The sequence below is a fragment of the Aythya ferina genome, assembly GCF_964211825.1.
Source record: "Aythya ferina genome assembly, chromosome: 1".
In the NCBI taxonomy this organism is placed as follows: domain Eukaryota; kingdom Metazoa; phylum Chordata; class Aves; order Anseriformes; family Anatidae; genus Aythya; species Aythya ferina.
The window spans coordinates 131,891,506-131,908,089 of record NC_140296.1 but is presented as its reverse complement, the minus strand read 5'-3'; the positions used below and the strand labels follow the sequence as shown (position 1 = coordinate 131,908,089).

Genomic DNA, 16,584 nt, shown 5'->3' with positions numbered 1-16,584 from the left:
GTTTGTTGTCCCTGAGTTAGTTTCCATAAGCCCTTCCACAGCTGGGGACTCCAGCCAGCTGCTTGGTTCATGGAGGAGGCCTCATTCACCTTCTGAACTGACCTGAAGTTTTTGTTTCTTTTGCAGAAGCATTTTAAAAATTGTGGTTGTTCGAGGAGACTGAACTGGAAGAATTTGGTTAAGTGTCAGAGCTAGGGCCTGTGTGCACACTAGTGTGTAAGAAGAGTGCAAGCTCGGGTCATTGATCGTGGCTTTGCATCCTGGTGGGTACAGACAAATTCAGAATATATGTGTAAAAGAACAAAAGGGGGGAGTCTAGAAGCATGTAACAGGCTTTTCTGTACAGGCCAGATGGTAAAACTTTTTATTTTCTTTTAATTTGAAGACTCAGCATTTCTGATGCCAAGAACTTACGCTCAGAAAAAAAGTGAGATAAGGCTGGAATCTGTAAATGTGGGAAATAAAATACAAGTGGAAAGCTCTCTGCTCATTCCCCATTTACAGCAGATCTGCAGCCAGACTTATGCTCTTGGCCTATTATTTGGGACGGCAAGAGATTAGTGTGCGGTCATGCTGCTGGACCGGGGGCGAACCGTTGGCTTATAAATGCCAACGAAATCGCCTGAAAAACACACGGGGTGTAAGCAGTGGTGCCTGAGTGAGAGCCGTGCTGGCAGGGGTCTGCACCCGCTCTCCTCACAGAACGGAGGTCCCTCGTCCCCGGGGCTGCCGGCGGCCGGTTCCCCCGGCGGCGACAGCCGCGCGGTCGGGCCCGGGGTCGGTCGGGGCGGGCCGGGGCGGGCGAGGCGGCGCCGGGAGGCGGTGCGGGGCGCCGGGAGGCGGTGCGGGGCGCCGCGGCGGGCGGCGGAGGGCAGCGGCGCCGTGCTCATGTCAGCCCCGGCAGCGCCGCGGTGAGGGCCGCGGCCGGGCCCGTGCTCGCCGCCCGCTGCGCAGCGCTTCGGCGGCCGCCCCCCGGCTCAGCTCGGAGGGAGAGGGGTGCGCGTGTGCGAGGGGAGCGCAGCACGGGCTGAAAATGAGGCAAAATGTCTGAGAAAATGTCCAGCTTTCTGTACATCGGGGACATCGTGTCCCTCTACGCCGAGGGCTCTGTCAACGGTTTCATCAGCACCCTGGGGTGAGTGCGGGGCGGGAAGCCGGCAGGGCGCAGCGGGCAGAGGAGGAAGCGCGGGGACGGGGTGACCGCGGCAGCGCTCCGGGGGGAGCTGGAGCGGGTGCCCGGGGCTGCCGGGGATGCCCGGGGCTCGCCGCCATCTCCGCGGCTTCGCCCGGCCAGGCCGGGCCGGGCCGGCCCAAACCGGAACCGGGCAGCGCCGGCGGCGGCACCGGCGCCGTGCGGCACCGGGGCGCTCCGCGGGGTACCTGCGGCTCGCTTCCGCTTGGTTGCAGTTCCTTTCGGATCATTTCAGTTCAGTTTATTTTATTTCATTTTATTATAGTTTATTTCATTTTTTAAAAATTGCTATTTTATATTTTTAATCATTTTATTTATTTATTGGGGGGGGGGGGGGGGGGGGGGAGAGCTGCTTTACTTCAGAGATGCAGAGGATGAGAGCTTGATTCACCCTCATAATCAGCTCGTTGCCCCCTTTCCATCTTGCCGGTGTTCACCTGAGGTCTTATCTGCGATAAGCAGACGTTTTTAGTATTTCACGGGGATGCTTTTTTTTTCCCCATCATCAGTTCTTTCTCTTCGCAGGATGAAAAGTTGTAGTTTAACTCGGGCTGCAGCACTCCTGGTTGCTCGAGGCTTTCCTTAGTGCTGTAAATGCCCTGCCTGGAAGCCTAGGGAAGCACGCTGATGTGACGGTAGGGGTGCACCCATACCTTTCTTTAAACTGTCACGTTGTGTGGTTGCAGCGACAGATCCCAAGGGTACAGTGGTTCCCTCCGATGTTGGTAGGAGAGCTGCAGCAGTTTCAGTGATTTTTGTGGCACGGCCAAAGTAAGCACGTCCTTAACCATTTGTCAGTGGAAATGTCTCTTGCACTGCATGAATCATAGCAATTCAATTGGCAAGGCAGCTCAAACTCTGGTTAAATATCAGTGCTGTTTATTGCTTAAACATTAGCTGTACCTTGAGAACAACAGTTAAGCAAATATATCCCTTGCTAAAGCCGATCCTCTGCTAATTAATGTGCGCCTGGTTATTGCCCTTGCTTGTTTTGGACTGCCGGTATCCTGAGGTGTCTTTGCTGGGGGACGGCAGGGTGAAGTCAGGGCAGTAGCTACATGCTAACAGCTAATGCCTGTGCATAATGTCTATGTCACCCGCTGGGGTACCCTGACTGGAAAAAAGCTGCTGGTCAAGGTCGTCTGTATTTCTTTATCTTATTATTACTTCCTATCCTTGCTGTTCAATCATTTAATCAGTTTATAAGTATTTTTCCATAGTTGGTTCCTCTATTTGTTAATTTTGTGTCTTTTCTATCTGTGACTGTCTGTATTTTGTCTCACATCTTCTTCTGTTTTGCTGACTCCTGTCATTTTAAATCCTACCTGAAAACATTTGCTTTCTGCAGCTGGTAATCACTGGATATTGTTTCTTATTCTTGTAGCCCCTGCGTTTTTTATTTGTTGGCATAATTGTGTTGTTGTTTGGTTCTGTCTCATTGCTGCATCTAGGGGAAGCTAAGTTTCTCATACTTTACTTTTACTACTTGTTATGTTAAGAATTGTACCTAATTTCACAGAACTTGTCTGTGACCACAGACATTCCTGCTGTGACCAGTGCTGATACCACTGCACATTGCTTAAACATATGCTGGCGTTCCCGTGTTACAACCTGGAGGTCCTCCACTCATCCCTTGGAGTAAGGGCAGAACATTTGCCCCAGGTTTTATAGACAAGAAGCCAAGATAGCAGCTTGCCTGAGGCACACAGGAGCTCTTCTGCAGAAGTAATTGAAGTCAGGCTAACACCCTAACTAACCGACTGTTCAGGCTTTCTTCTTGTAAGAGCCAGCTGAAGAAAACCACCTGGGATATGAGACAGGATGCCTCTGTGCATCTCTCCTTCAGCAGCAGGTATGGCCAGGGCTTCAAGGTAGCTCTGGTCTCCTCAGTGCAGCAGTTCTATATCCTGCTCCCCAGCCAGGTATGGACGTCTGCAGAGCCAGCAGACCGGAGTCGAAGAGCTGAAGGCCTTGAAGGAAACGTGAAGTCACCAGTGGAAAACTCCCATGTCTACTAAATGGGAGCGCTGACCCCTCTGCTGGTGGTACGGGAGTTTGGACAGAAATGTAAGGTTGTGCTGCCAGGTTGTGTTACCTGTGCCAGCTAGTGAAATTACTGCCTTTAGAGTGGTTGCAGAAACACAAGAGGCAGAGAAAACACCACTAAGTTCAGGGAAGAAGTTTGCCCAGCTGTGCATTCAGTGTGTACTTGTGGCTGGACTTCTGTCTCCTGCATGCCTTCAGGCCCTCTGTTCAGCCCACACGTCTGATGGAGGCACCCTACTTTCCCGAGGTGCTGCATGCATGTTGGTGAGGACGAAGAGGGTAGGAGCTGGGATGACTGCTTTCTCACTTCCCTTGACCGGTGTGGGTCCTTGTTTTTTTTACCTCCTGCTGGTGTTGCTCAGGGTGCTGTTTTGCAAGGTGCCAGGAGAGGAGGGAAAATTAGCTCATGGCTCACACCCTTTAGGCCATCAGATAGTCTTATACGGAACTTTAAAGTTCTTGCAAGAACTTTAAATCCAGATTGGGTCTAGTGATTCTGCAGCAGGAGAGAGTTCTGTTTATTTTAAGCTGTCAAAGGCTAATTGTTTCTTAAACAAAGCATGAGTGAGGCCATTCTATAAATAAGATAAAAAAGCACACAGCACCTCTCTAAGTGGGGGAGGCCTGTCACGTAAGCGGCCTTACTCCTTGAGGAGTTGAACCAGCTCAACAGATTAGTTCTGAGGTGGAGATTTCCAGGCAAAGGCTGGGTTTCATGCATTTTCAGAATATTTTTTGCTCACTTGCTGATGCAGAAGTTTTCACGTGCTCAGTTTGCTCATGAAACTTAACTCCAAGAGAAAGAGGCAGCTGATCTGTGCACATCAAGCATAGGGTGAGCTTAATATCTACTGGAATGTGAGTGTGGGATTCTTCCTCCCATACAGTGTGGAGGTCCAGGGGGTTCTCCGTGTTTGGCAGACAGGGGATCCATGTCCCGCATCCAGGCAAGCATGCTGAGGTGGTGCTGGGTGAAGGCTGGAATGCCTCTCCATGACTCCCTCTGCAAAAACGGAGTCACTGGGATGATGAGGTGCTGGAAGTGGGACCCAAAAGGTTGCAGCACTTCCTGGAGCTGGAAGAAACCTGTGTTCCTGTCGTTGTCTCAGGACTTTTTTCTGTATTTACTATGAACAGCTGTTGGATGAAACACAGCATGAGGGCATTACTTTCAGATTTAATCCCTCGTAGTCAGAAGAGGAAACCGAACATCTCTTCCGCATCTCAAGTCAGCAGTGTAGCACTGGATGGGGGCAGGGAGAGGGAAGTGAGGCGGCACCGCTCCTAATTCTTCATCTTGTATCTGTATTTAAAGTAAGAGAGTGGCTGTGCACAGGTTTTTGGTAGAAGGGGCATGAAAACCTTCCAGGCTGTCGATCCCCAATGGACAGGAGCACCTCTGGGTCATCTTTGAGAGGGTTTTAGGGCTTAGCATTCTTTGTTGGCTACTGCAGGTCTTGGGGATAGTTGAGATACAGTGTCCAAGCAATCATCTGCTCTTTTTTCTGTTTGCGTTGGTTCTGGATCTGGATGCTGTTGATGTCCAGTCTCAAGGGTCTATGAGTTGTTTCTTCCCCTCCACATCCCCTTTTTAAAAAGGAGAAAGTTTATACATGTAAAAATAGATCGTCATGCAATTTAGTAGAGAAAAGTAAATGTTTGGGAAAAGTAATTTACATCCATGCATAATGTTCTGCCATTTCAAAATATATTTGTTATTGGATTATTGAGCTGTGCTAATGATGCTTTTCCCCCTTGTTTTTCAGCCCTTAGAGTGCCTTAGCTTCTGCACAGTTCGAGGCTTTTTGTCCTGGAGGACGTAAAGTGGCAGAGCTTGGCAATGAATCTGAGTATCTTACTCTGTCCTTCAGTAGTGTCTGAACCCTGAGACCACCTTCCCCGGAGTCTTGGCAGTAAATGTGGGCATTGATGTGTGCTGGGAATTAGAGCTAATGTTAATCACCTTTAGGCACAATGAGGGGAAAAAAAGTATTCTTGACTGGGGAGGCGGAAAAAAGTAAGAATGACTGCCAGCATCAGCTGCTGGAAAGTTTGACAATGGGGCTGTTAGTCACCATCAGTGGCTGCATTCCTGTCTCACCTCCATAAAGGTGCTGCGGTGCTGTGGCAGGAGAGAGAGACCTCATGGAACGCAATTAATGGAGCATGCAGCTGGAGCTGCCTTCTATAATATATGACCCTGGGTGGCAAGGAGTACCAAGGCTTATTTCTAATCAGCAGCAAAAGGTGTGTTGTAGAGTATTCATACTTTTTTTCATATTCATAATTTTTTTTTCTCAAGTTTAGTGTTGATTTGTTTCTCAATTTGTCAACTGCTTGCTTGAACTTTCTTAGTTGAAATGAATATCACAGTTTTATTCTGGCTCCTTCACTGGGCTTTAGTCTGTCTTACTGAATTTGGACTTCATACAAACAACATCAGTCATATTTTGTAAAAAGGCAAGGCTAAGTAGAAAATGCATATGGAACAGCATAAATCAAAATATTACAAATATTGTGAAGGCTAAAATGTGTCATCTTGGTGGCCTCAGAAACGGTGCTAGGAAAAAAAGATGTAGTGACTGATGATGCTGCAACACACCACTGTATTTTCATCAGTGCACTTTTTTTCACCCTTCTCTTCTACTGCCTGAAAACGTAAGCTCTGGTTAAGGAGCATCATATATGTCCTTTAATAGCAGCAATTTTTTCTTTCTTTTGCCAGCTAACAAATGTAATTAGTCAGGAGAGAATAAAAAGCCTAAAGAAAGTGAAAGTGGCACAACTGGAATTACCCTTAATCTGATTCTGATACATACAGAACCAAATATGTGAAACAAGGGAGGGAAGATAGATTTCTGCTTTCATGTGGGCAAAAGTACTTCTGTGTTTTGTTACATAGGTACTTTATTTTCCTGATCAACAGTACCAATAAGACTTGTCCATTAGGTTCTGTTTCTTAATATTTTTTCCTACTTTTTAGGCTTAGTGTTTTCAGAAACACACTTTTTTGTCGTCTTCCTAATGCAAAAGCACTGATCTGCACTCTGCAACTTCTTTGAATGTATGCTGATGTAACTGGAAACATAAATTGGCTAATTATATGCCACTTTTCAGATATATGGTGTATTTCTTTTCTGTGATAACTTTTTAAAAGCATAAGCTATATCATATGCCTTATTAGATACCTTCACTGACTTTATAATAAATGCCACATAAGCAGAGACACAGACATATAAATAAAACTCCCTATCTTGCCTACCTTGCAATCCTATGCATATATCAAAGCTTACATCCTCTGTAATTATCCCATTACATTAACAATTAGGCACTGCTCCAACTTTGCTGCTTATAATGAACTTATTTTGATGCTCATCTCAAATATTTTAAAAACAGTGTCTTCCTTAAATAAACAATGGCACGGAGCTTTCCACAAAGCACTCTTGTGGGAATGCAGCAAGTAATGAGCCCCAGAGGTGGCTGGTTTCTCTCACAAGTTGTACTTGCACACAAAACACAGCTCGAGTGCGAAGGAGCATAGGAGTAGCCTTAATTACAGCATAATGATTTATGAGACTGTATACTGAAATATAATATCCTTGGTTCAAAGAGCTCATTATCAAAGGACAAGTAGACGTGGAGAGAAAAGTGGGGTTAGGGAAAGGACCAATTGATTTAAAGTGAATTTATCCCAAAGGTGTGTGGTGGTAATGGAAATGAGAGAGGACTTGAATTTTAAGTGGAGGCAAATGGTGTGGCTGTTTCTACTTCTGTAATTCTCGACAGGACTATGGGTGATGTGGGAAGTAGTCAGGAAAGAGGGGAGATTGTTTAACTTACATCACTTTAAATCATATTTAACTTCCTTCTGTGTAACAAAGGGATTAACCAAACAGTCTTCATGTGGCTCCCTGACCCACTTGCAATCAGAGGTACCCTATATTTTGAAAGTGCCCCAGAAGGAAGAGTAGGCTCATTCTGTGACTCCTGCAGCTTGGAACACCGCCTGGTGAGAAGTGCGTAAACCTTTGGTCAGCCAGGCTGAACTGCTGTGCTCCTTGCTGCTGATGGTACAGGCTGCTATAGCTTGGCTGCTGCACGGGGCTGCGTACTGTGAAATACCACAAAGCCATGTCCTCTGTGTGTGTTTAATGCTCCTAAAAGTCTGGTTTCTACCTACTTTGAAAAGTCTGTTACTTTTTGTGTGAAAGGGAGACTGGCAAAGTTCAGGTGTAACTTTGTACTCAATTAGGAATGTTTATGGAAAAAATGGAGAAAAGAAAATGAATGGTAGTTCGGGGTTTTACTTTTTTTTCCCTTGTCTGAACTGATTCTTTTAAACCTTCATTTATGTTATTTATAAACCTAATTTTCTTTAAGTGTTTGAATCAGTATTTCCACTGGTGCATTAATGTGCAGACACTTCCATCGTAGGTCTTGGATTCAGTTGTTTCCAGTGGTGCTAAACCTTGACTTATTGGACCAAGAGTAAGATGATTGGAGCTGAATGCTTTTGTGTGGAAAGGTTCAGATAAAATGACAGGAACGTTTCTGAGAACAGGGTGAACAAAAATGCGTTTGTTATCCCTGCAGCGTAGGGCTTCCTTGTGGCTACTTCAATTGGTGATCATGGGAAGACTGTCTTTCCCATGCTTTCTGGACTCCCTTTCTGGCCTTTGGATAACACAGAGGAAAAGGGGGAGATCGGTGCCTATGGAGAGTGAGGTGGTAGAGAAATGAAGAGAGCAAGGTCCGGAAGCTGCTGTGTGCATGGGAAGAGGTAGGTCTGTGTGGTGGGGCAGTAACTGAATGCATGGTCTAACAGGCAGCACGCATTAGAAAGGAAGTAGAAGTGAATAGAAACAGAAGATGACAGATAGTTGTTGAGAGATCTGCAGTCCCCTACTGTCAGAAAATAGCTCTGAAAGCTACCAGCAAGCCTTATTTCTTTTCAAATTACATAGAAGCAAGCAGCCTGGCCCTGTTGCTGTTAAGTGTGCTATTCCACGTGGTAGATGTCTGTGTGTGTTCTCATTCAACTCAGTGTTTAATTTTTTTTTTTTTTGAGGGTTTTTTGTTTGTGAAAATGCATAATAATACTACCTGCCATAAGAGAATGTCTGAATTACAAAATGAGTTCCTCAAAAAGAAAGAAATAGCAATTTTGCAGTTTTAAGATTGCCTATACTACCTCACACAATTCTCTGTAAAAGCATGATGCAGTCCTTACTGACGTGGTCATGTCCTATACTGCAGTGTATGGCAGGCTTGCTAAGTGCATGGGAAATCCAATGCTTTGGTAACAACTAAGCATTTATATAATGAGTTCTGGTACTCCTGTAATCTTCTTACATATAATAACTTTAGGACAGTTCATCTGAAATTCCCCTTTGGGTTGATTACTGCTGCATGATAGAAGGCATGGAGTTGAAATTCATTTGAAGTTAATTGGCAGAAGAAGGCTAGAAAAGCATATCCAAGTGTTGTTGTTATCGTTTGATGCTATAAATTGAAATTACTGCAGGTCTTCTCAGTACAAGGAATTGATATTAGAACAGTAATCAAGTTTTTCTTCTTTGACCTCTGGCAGATAAAAATCAATATTATTTGAAAGAAAAACAAACTCTGACACTGGAGCTTTTCATATGAATCACAAAATGCAGAAGCTTGTTATAATCCAACACTTGGACTTGTTATCTCCATTTTCTTTTAGAGATTTGTTTGAATTTCAAACTTTTTTTTTTTTTTTTTTTTCCTGCACTTGACATATGCAAATTAATGAACGTTTCAGAGGCAGCTGAAAGCTTGTAGTTGCAGGATAGAAAAGCAGCTGCTGATACTCATAGTAAGTCCCAAACTTTTACACTGATGTGCCCACAGTTAACAGACAGCAACCCAGTTCATAGGGCTTTCTTCTCTTTTTACTGTCAATGTGTGCTAACGTTCCTGTGTGCAGAGCAGAGGCAGGTCAAAGACAGGAGGCTCCAAGGCTGCTAGCTGCCTGCAAGCCTCCTCATGGTGCCTTGGATGCAAGCTAGAGCAGCAGCAGGCACAAACCACTGAGGGGACCCTTCAGGACGTGTTTTATTTTGCTGTGGGGAATTTTGCCTGGTTCCAGAGTGCATCTACAACCTGATGCCTGTGACATTTTGTGTAGTTGTACAATCTTGAACACTGTGATTTGGAAACCTGAAGTAGACAGCTTTAGAGGGCAGCTGTATTGAAAGTGAGCAGTATAGTCCTAATGCAATACCTGGCATCATTTATAAAGTTCCACCTCTCAGGGCTCTGTGAATTTTGGATATCTTCCGCATCCATTTAAGAAAAAGTGAGTTGCTCTCCCTCATGGATATGGAGAAAAGCTTGAAAACAGTAATGGTCACAAAAGAAAGGTGTGTAAGAAGTGCCCTGAGCTTAGTAGTAATTTTCTTCTACTAGCTTTAAATTAGAGCACATGCTTTGCAGGTGAGGGGCTAACCAGTGGTGCATGAGACTAGAAACACTGCTTTTTTCATGACCTTGTTGATCTCATTTTAAAGTTGGCTGGACTTGGATGTCTAACAGACTCTGTAGTTGTTCTTAATAACTGAATCAGTACTGCGCTTTGCTAAGATACACTCAGTCAGCTTTTATATCTGGTTAGGATTTTGTTATTGTTCAGAATCAATAAATGAAGAGGTAAACAAAGCTAATGCATTGGGAAAGACCAAATACCACTTTTGAAAACACTAAGAGCAGATCTTTCTAGTTAGGACTGGTGAAAAACATTGAAATGAATCTCTAAGCTAGTTCAATTTTTTCTGACCAAAGAACAAAAGTTGTGAGAATATGGAAAGTTTAAGTTTCAAATTAATTTTCAAATATCTCTGTATATACAGTTACATATCGTTGCTGTCATAGCATGCTGCTTATAAAGATTGTTACAGTACAGAAAAAAGTCTTTGCCTTTAGATGGTAGAAGTACAAAACATGCACAATTCAATAGATACTGATTTTTTTTTATTTTTAGGTGAGGCAGTAATAATTTATTTCCGTGGGGTAGGTGACAGTTTGTTGTAATTTCGTAATTTTGTAATAATATATATTTGCTTAGAAAAAGTAACTAACAAAATAGTAGCCAAGATCCATGACAGCATGTCCAGTATAGGTAATGTGAGATGTAGGTTCAACACATGAAAGTTTGTACTTACCAACTGGAAGTATGTTACAAAGCCATTTGAAAAAAAAAAAAAAAAAAAACAAAAAAACAACAAACCACAAAATAAAAGAAACTATTGAGGAACATCCAAGTTGAGATTTCTGTTTCTTTGGCTAGCTCTCCAGGATTACTCACAGATAAATGAGGATTTGATCATGAAGTCATTCAGAGGCAGGCATCCAGGTCTTCAGGGAGGGTACTGCTATGGACCCTGGGCAGCTGCAGGATTCAGGTTAGAGGTATGCTTGGTTTCTGTTAGCAATGGCATCTCTTGAAAAAACAAAGCAAGGTCAGGACCTGGCAGGCAATAAGTCCTGTCTGTATTAACTTTTGTAGTTGAGCAGGTTTTTCTGCCAGTGAAGGTAAGGACCAACTACTGCATGTTTTATTTTTTTTATTCCCCTCCCACTCTGCTGCCGTGTAGTAGTACATAGGACATAGTAAAAAAACAAAACAAAACACATATAAAGTTCTGTTACAACAACTCATTAGAAGCAATGTATTGGGGTGGTGGATTCAAACTCATGATCTGCGTGACTATTTCACCTGGTCCATGCCCTTTTTGTGGCAGATTAAACTGTCTGCTGTGATTAAGCTCTGCTTAACATGATTGTTTTACTTGTGTAGAGCTGGAGGTAGGACAGTGCTGGTCTGAATTTTCAACCTTGTATTTTCATATGCTGGGTGGAACCTCATTGAAACTGGTAAGTATAATTACTGCTCTTCATTTGTAATGGAAGTAAGTATGAGATAAAAATTCTCTTCCTTTCTGGAACCAAATAGCTGAAGCAATAGAAGTCATCACTAAAAGCACACATACTTGGTATAAAGCCTGAGTCAAAGCTGAGTTGTGTGGCCCAGGAAGCTTCTTAGAAAGAAATTCATCATTGACAGGGCAAGCTATATAGGTATAAATGCACAGAACTAGAAGGAAGGTAGAACACAAACTCAGTTGTGGACAGAGAATGCCTCCTACTTTGACCCAAGAAAATAAAAATGAGAGTGCTATTGACCACTGTTCTCTCTGAAAACTGTAATTAAAGGAACTCCTACTATTTGGTTTCTCCTGTGCCAGGAAAACAAGCATTTATAAAATTATTTCTGAATTAATGGTAACGAATAAATTACCATTATATGATCAATAAAATACTTAATACCATCTGAGACTTGTCTTTATAGTGGAAAGAGCCCTTAAGTCTCCAGAACTGACGTAGTTATGCGTGAGTGATGAAAACCTGCCATCATGAGGTGGATCCAACTTCCAAAATGGAAATTTGTGACTGGTGTCCTTGCAGAGCTATGGCACAAGAAGTAGTCAGAGAAAAAATAATGCACTAGCCAAAGAGACCAGTCAGAATTGATATCACGTCTAATACAAGAACTGGAAGCTCTACTGAAAGAATTAAAGCAAAACCAGATGTCATCTGAGAACTGGGTGAATTGGATGGAATCAAAGCATTATCTGGGGAGATTTCTTAATGAACCCTTTGGTGAGTTGCAGGCAAAAGTGAAACCTTTTATGGGTAGTAATTAAAGACTACCTAGATGAGTTTGGGTAGTGAGCAGGCAATACAGCCAGTCTGAAATGGCAAGGTGGGTTAATAGGATTGTCAAAAATACATTTACTGTTGTCCTGATCAGGTTTTCGACAAAGGTAGTTGAGCTTTGGATTGTTTTGTGACAATCAAGCAAAGCAAAGGCTTAGCAAAGACTTGCGGACTTCTGAAGTGATCTTGCAGAGCACTTCTGAGTACTGTAGTAATCATTTATCCAAGTGTGAAAACATGGATATGAGAAGATAAATGGGAGTTTGGAAGGTGACAAAGTACGATAAAGTTTTTGAATTATCTGGGGAGAACTCCTGTTAATACTTACAATTTCAGGCAATTTCATCATCATTTGTTTGAGAAAAAAGTACAGGGTCAGGACAGGCTATCATGAGGACAGTTTGCCATGTAGTTATAGGAATTAATAGGGCTGTGCTTTCTTGGGCATTCACAGATTTGGGAGCAGCAGAGTGACCATAGTGCCTCAACCAAATGATCATTTTGGAGGCTAACTGCAGACATTGCCTTAGGCAGAAGATCAAAGGATTGGTGGTTATTTCAAGGAATGAGACTGCTGAAAAACAGATTACTTTTTCTTCCCTTCCTGTAATTTACAAAACCTCCTGAATAAGATGCAAAGCCTTTTGAATCACCCAGTTGAGAAATGTATTTGTCTTCCTGGAATGGAGTTCAGAGGAGTCAGAAGCTTCTCAAAGAGATGATATTGGGAGAAGTCTTAAAGTGTAACATCCCCTCACAAGATCAAAGTTTTCTCTTCACATTGGGCAAGGTTAGAGTTCAGAAGTGAGGTAGTACATAGGAGATGGGGAAAATTGAATGACTGGTACCAGTTTTGCCTGGTAATGTTATTTTCAGACATTGTATCATATCTTTGAAACCGCTGGATTTTGGGGGCTGCAAAAGTCATAGCTGATGTGAAGAAAAAAAAAAAATACTTGGTGATGTGTAAGCAGGATGTGGAAAATGGTGCAGGAAATGTGATGTTGTATGATAGATAAAAAAGAGAGCCCCAATGCCAACAGTATCTTGTATGGGCATCAGTGGAGTGTGTTGCTAAAGAGCTTAGTTTCTTTCTTTCTTTCTTTTTTTTTTTTTTTTCCTTTTTTTTTTTTTTTCCTTTTTTTTTTCTTTTTCTTTTTCTGCCAGATAATTGATTGTTATGACTTCAGAGTGATAGTTACAATTAATATAGCATGACTTACTTCATGAAGCGGCCTGACGTGTGATTTCAGGCACCAAAGGGCACTGGAAATAGAATAAAATTTTCTGAATGATTCTTGTAGATTTAGCACCTTATTTTATATGTAGTTGAGATACAGTGCTAGACATTGGTCTAGCTTGTTGTGACAGATGCATGAGGTGAAGAGACCAAGTGCATGTTTGGACTAAAAAAAGATTTCCAGCAAGCTGGGTTGAAAAAAAACATTTTTTGGTAGCTGCTTTTCATCTAATTATCCCAGTTTAACAGAGGACGTACAAGATCTAGAGGCATTTTATCACTTTAGTAAATAAGGACTGAAAATACCTTGTCAGCTCTTCTTCCCAACCATGTCAGTACTCGCTGTGTACCATGAATCAATCGTAATCCCAGACTTGCCAGAGTGATAAGGTGTCTTCAGGTATCTTCAGATACTGTCAGCGTGGTCTCTGCACCATGGCTGTGGGTATCTAGGTTGGTGGTTGATGGGGAACTTTGGAATTTCTGCTTTCTGCCCATTTCTGTTCAAGAATGAGATGTTTCTATCTGATAATAGTTAGAGGGGTCAGGTCTGAGTGCTTGTTTTCTAAGGATTTGACAAAAGCACTTGTTATTTCAATTAAAACACAGGTACAGCTTTTTCTTCCTGAATTTTGTATCCAGAAGGAATACGGATCTTCTTCGTAAGCTGGACCATAAATATCTACCACAAGTTCTTGATCCTTCTCCATATAAAGTAGGAATGCATTCATCTGAGAGAAGTGAGGTAGGTTATTCAGTCTAGCTGGAGAGAAGAGGGAGGTGGCTTTCCTGTGCAGTAAGTGCAGTATATCAGCAGCTCTTTCGGGTAGTGCTTGGTCCTGGCCTGTGAGCTGTGCAGTCTGAGTTCCCCGTTCCCAGTGTTAAATCTACTAGGTCAGTCGTGGAGGAACAGGAAGTTCATTTTGTCCCTGTTACCAGGCTAAGGAGCCCTGAAAGAGCGGTTTGTGCTGGCAGAGGCATGCTTGAGTATCTTTTGCACAACTGACGTTGCTTTGACTTTCTGCCAAAGTGCTTGTAGTTTGTGTGGTTGGAGGGAGGATGTTGAAGGGAAAATTTGAGCAGCAGGGGTCCACACAACCTGAGCAGTAGATAGCAAATGATAATCTGTTATCACTAAAGATTCAATCCAATTATGCAGTTTCTGCTTGTGGTCTAGATTGAAAAATTAAGAGAGTCTGAGTATCAGTATGCTGACGAACTTTGGCTTCCTGTTAGTTTGCAGGGAGGAGGAGATACTCTGATGTCTGCCCAGGCTAGGGATTTATCTCAGAAGTCTGATGATTCCCCCAGTACCCAGTCACTAGACTGAAGATGGGATTTTCTGGGTAGACAGTGCATGTGGAGGGACTGAAGATAGCTGGGAAGAAGCTGACAGGTTGTTGGTAACAACATGGATGTAAGTGGCCCAGATGCTTCTGTAGAGCCTGAACTCTCCAAGGAGAGGCAGTGGCTGGCTAGCAGCTCTTCCTGTTCTGGAGCTGATGGAGCTGGTGTTCACACCTGAAACTGGCACCTGAGAGGCCAGATGAATTCCTGGGCTTCTGGGTTTCTGGTTAGCTCTAATACTGAAGCAACTGCTTTCAAATGGGTTTTAGCCAGAGGAGATTGCTGGGGGCACCAGGAAATCTTGTTTTATTTCTGTCATCTCTGCTACTGTGTGTTGAGGGCAGGGGGAAGTGGGAATTTGTGCCAGCCGATCAGTCCCTTGCAGGTGATGAGTGGAGAGCTCGCCGGTCAGCTGCTTTCTGGGCACTTTGCATTGCCAGAGGAGGTCAGAAGAGAATCTGTTCTAAATGCCAGTTGAGTCTGTCCCACGGATATGGCAAAATCTGCATAAAGCTAGTTGGCAGTAACTTAAGCACAGCTTTGGTGAACGTAGGTGCTGTGATACCTTGTTCTCATTACAGGACAGCAAGTTAGATACAAACTTTTCCTTTACATGAACACAGGGCTTTGTACACAAACAAATAGCTATTTCTGGTCCTCATTACCTAGAAAATAAGTTAAACTTGAAAGCAAAAAATAAACAAAAATACATTCTAAAACATCATCGGACTGAGGATAGAAAAAAGAAACATCAGAGGTTCAGGCTCGCTTCCAACTCACATAATCGCTAACGCAAAGCTGACGGCCAGGGTGCAGGAACAATTTGTATACCTTTTAAGTTGCTGAAGTAGTAAGCAGCAGTGTCCGTTCAGTGGAATAAATCCTCATCTCAACTTCCCATTTCTTTAAGAAGGATTGTTATTCAGGTTTAATGAGTATCTGTTTATATCTTAATGGATTAACCGCCACTGCCTTATTTAGCAAGGGAAAAATTCGTGTATGAGTAAACTGCAGTATCAGAGATTATTGTGCGTTTTGGCTTGGTGAATAGTTTATCAAGCCACTGAGACTGGGGATATGCATTTACTTTACAAGCCATTTTTTATCAGTGGGTGCATGTTACTGTTCACCATCAAAACAGTTTATGCGAGTGCTTCTTAGCTCTCTCCAAGCAATATGAGTTCATATACTTAAAACAATTTAGTTGATGATTTGTGCTAGCTGAGTTGACTGTTGCTTGGAGACAGTCAGGCTCTGGAAGGTTGTAACACAAAATGAATGAACAAGCCCAATGTTTACTTCTGTCCTTTCCTGTATTTGGGTCAGCTTAGTCCTTTTATTGAATGTTGTGATCTATGAGTGTCTCACTATGTCACTCAAAAAAGTGTCAGGCGTCACCTAAGCCAACGCTGTTTTGTTTCCATGTGTCAGCTTGGAAGATGATAGAGAGCTCTGCTTCGGAGAGGTGCTTGGGGCAGTGCTGGCAGCTGTGTTCCCCAGTCAGAGAAAGCTCGGGCAGAGCGGGTCTCTTTTAGTAGGCCAGACCTTGTGCCATTCAGGCTGAAACATCTCAATGTCCTCATAAAAGGAAGTGTTAATCAAAATATAGCAGACAAATTGTTTATGTGAGTGGATGAGATTATCCCAGACAATGTGGTGCTGTTTGACTTGGAGAAAGAACTGCATAACCGTACACAAAGCTGCACTATAGAGATAGTTGCTTGGCTTTTTGATTGTGTAATGAAATCTGGAGAGGTGATAAAAATTGAGCTGATTTTGGGTGGGGTGCTGTACTATCTCTTCAGATCAGCTTATAGCTGAGTATTTGTTATTTACTATGCACGGATGAATAGGGAATTGTAGCTAAGGCAGTGAGCAGGTTTTTAATCTTAATGTGCCAGGCAGTGGGTTAGCTTCTTGTGATAATATGTAGCAGTGCGGAGAGACTGGTGGAGTGATAAGGAAAAGGTTAGAATAGTTTTTCTCTGCTGAATATCATTGCACAATATTAGAT

The 16,584-nt window shown here is 43.0% G+C and overlaps 1 protein-coding gene across 2 annotated transcripts in view; it reads left to right on the top strand.

Moving 5' to 3' along the window:
- The first annotated feature begins 882 nt into the window (after positions 1-882).
- Positions 883-16,584, top strand: part of ITPR2 (inositol 1,4,5-trisphosphate receptor type 2) — a 269,872-nt gene continuing 254,170 nt past the window's right edge. For both annotated transcript variants that reach the window (XM_084513429.1, XM_084513428.1), the window contains exon 1: positions 883-1,135. In XM_084513429.1, the coding sequence (XP_084369555.1) occupies positions 1,044-1,135 (92 nt within the window). In that variant the 5' untranslated portion in view covers positions 883-1,043. The remainder of the gene's footprint in view (positions 1,136-16,584) is intronic.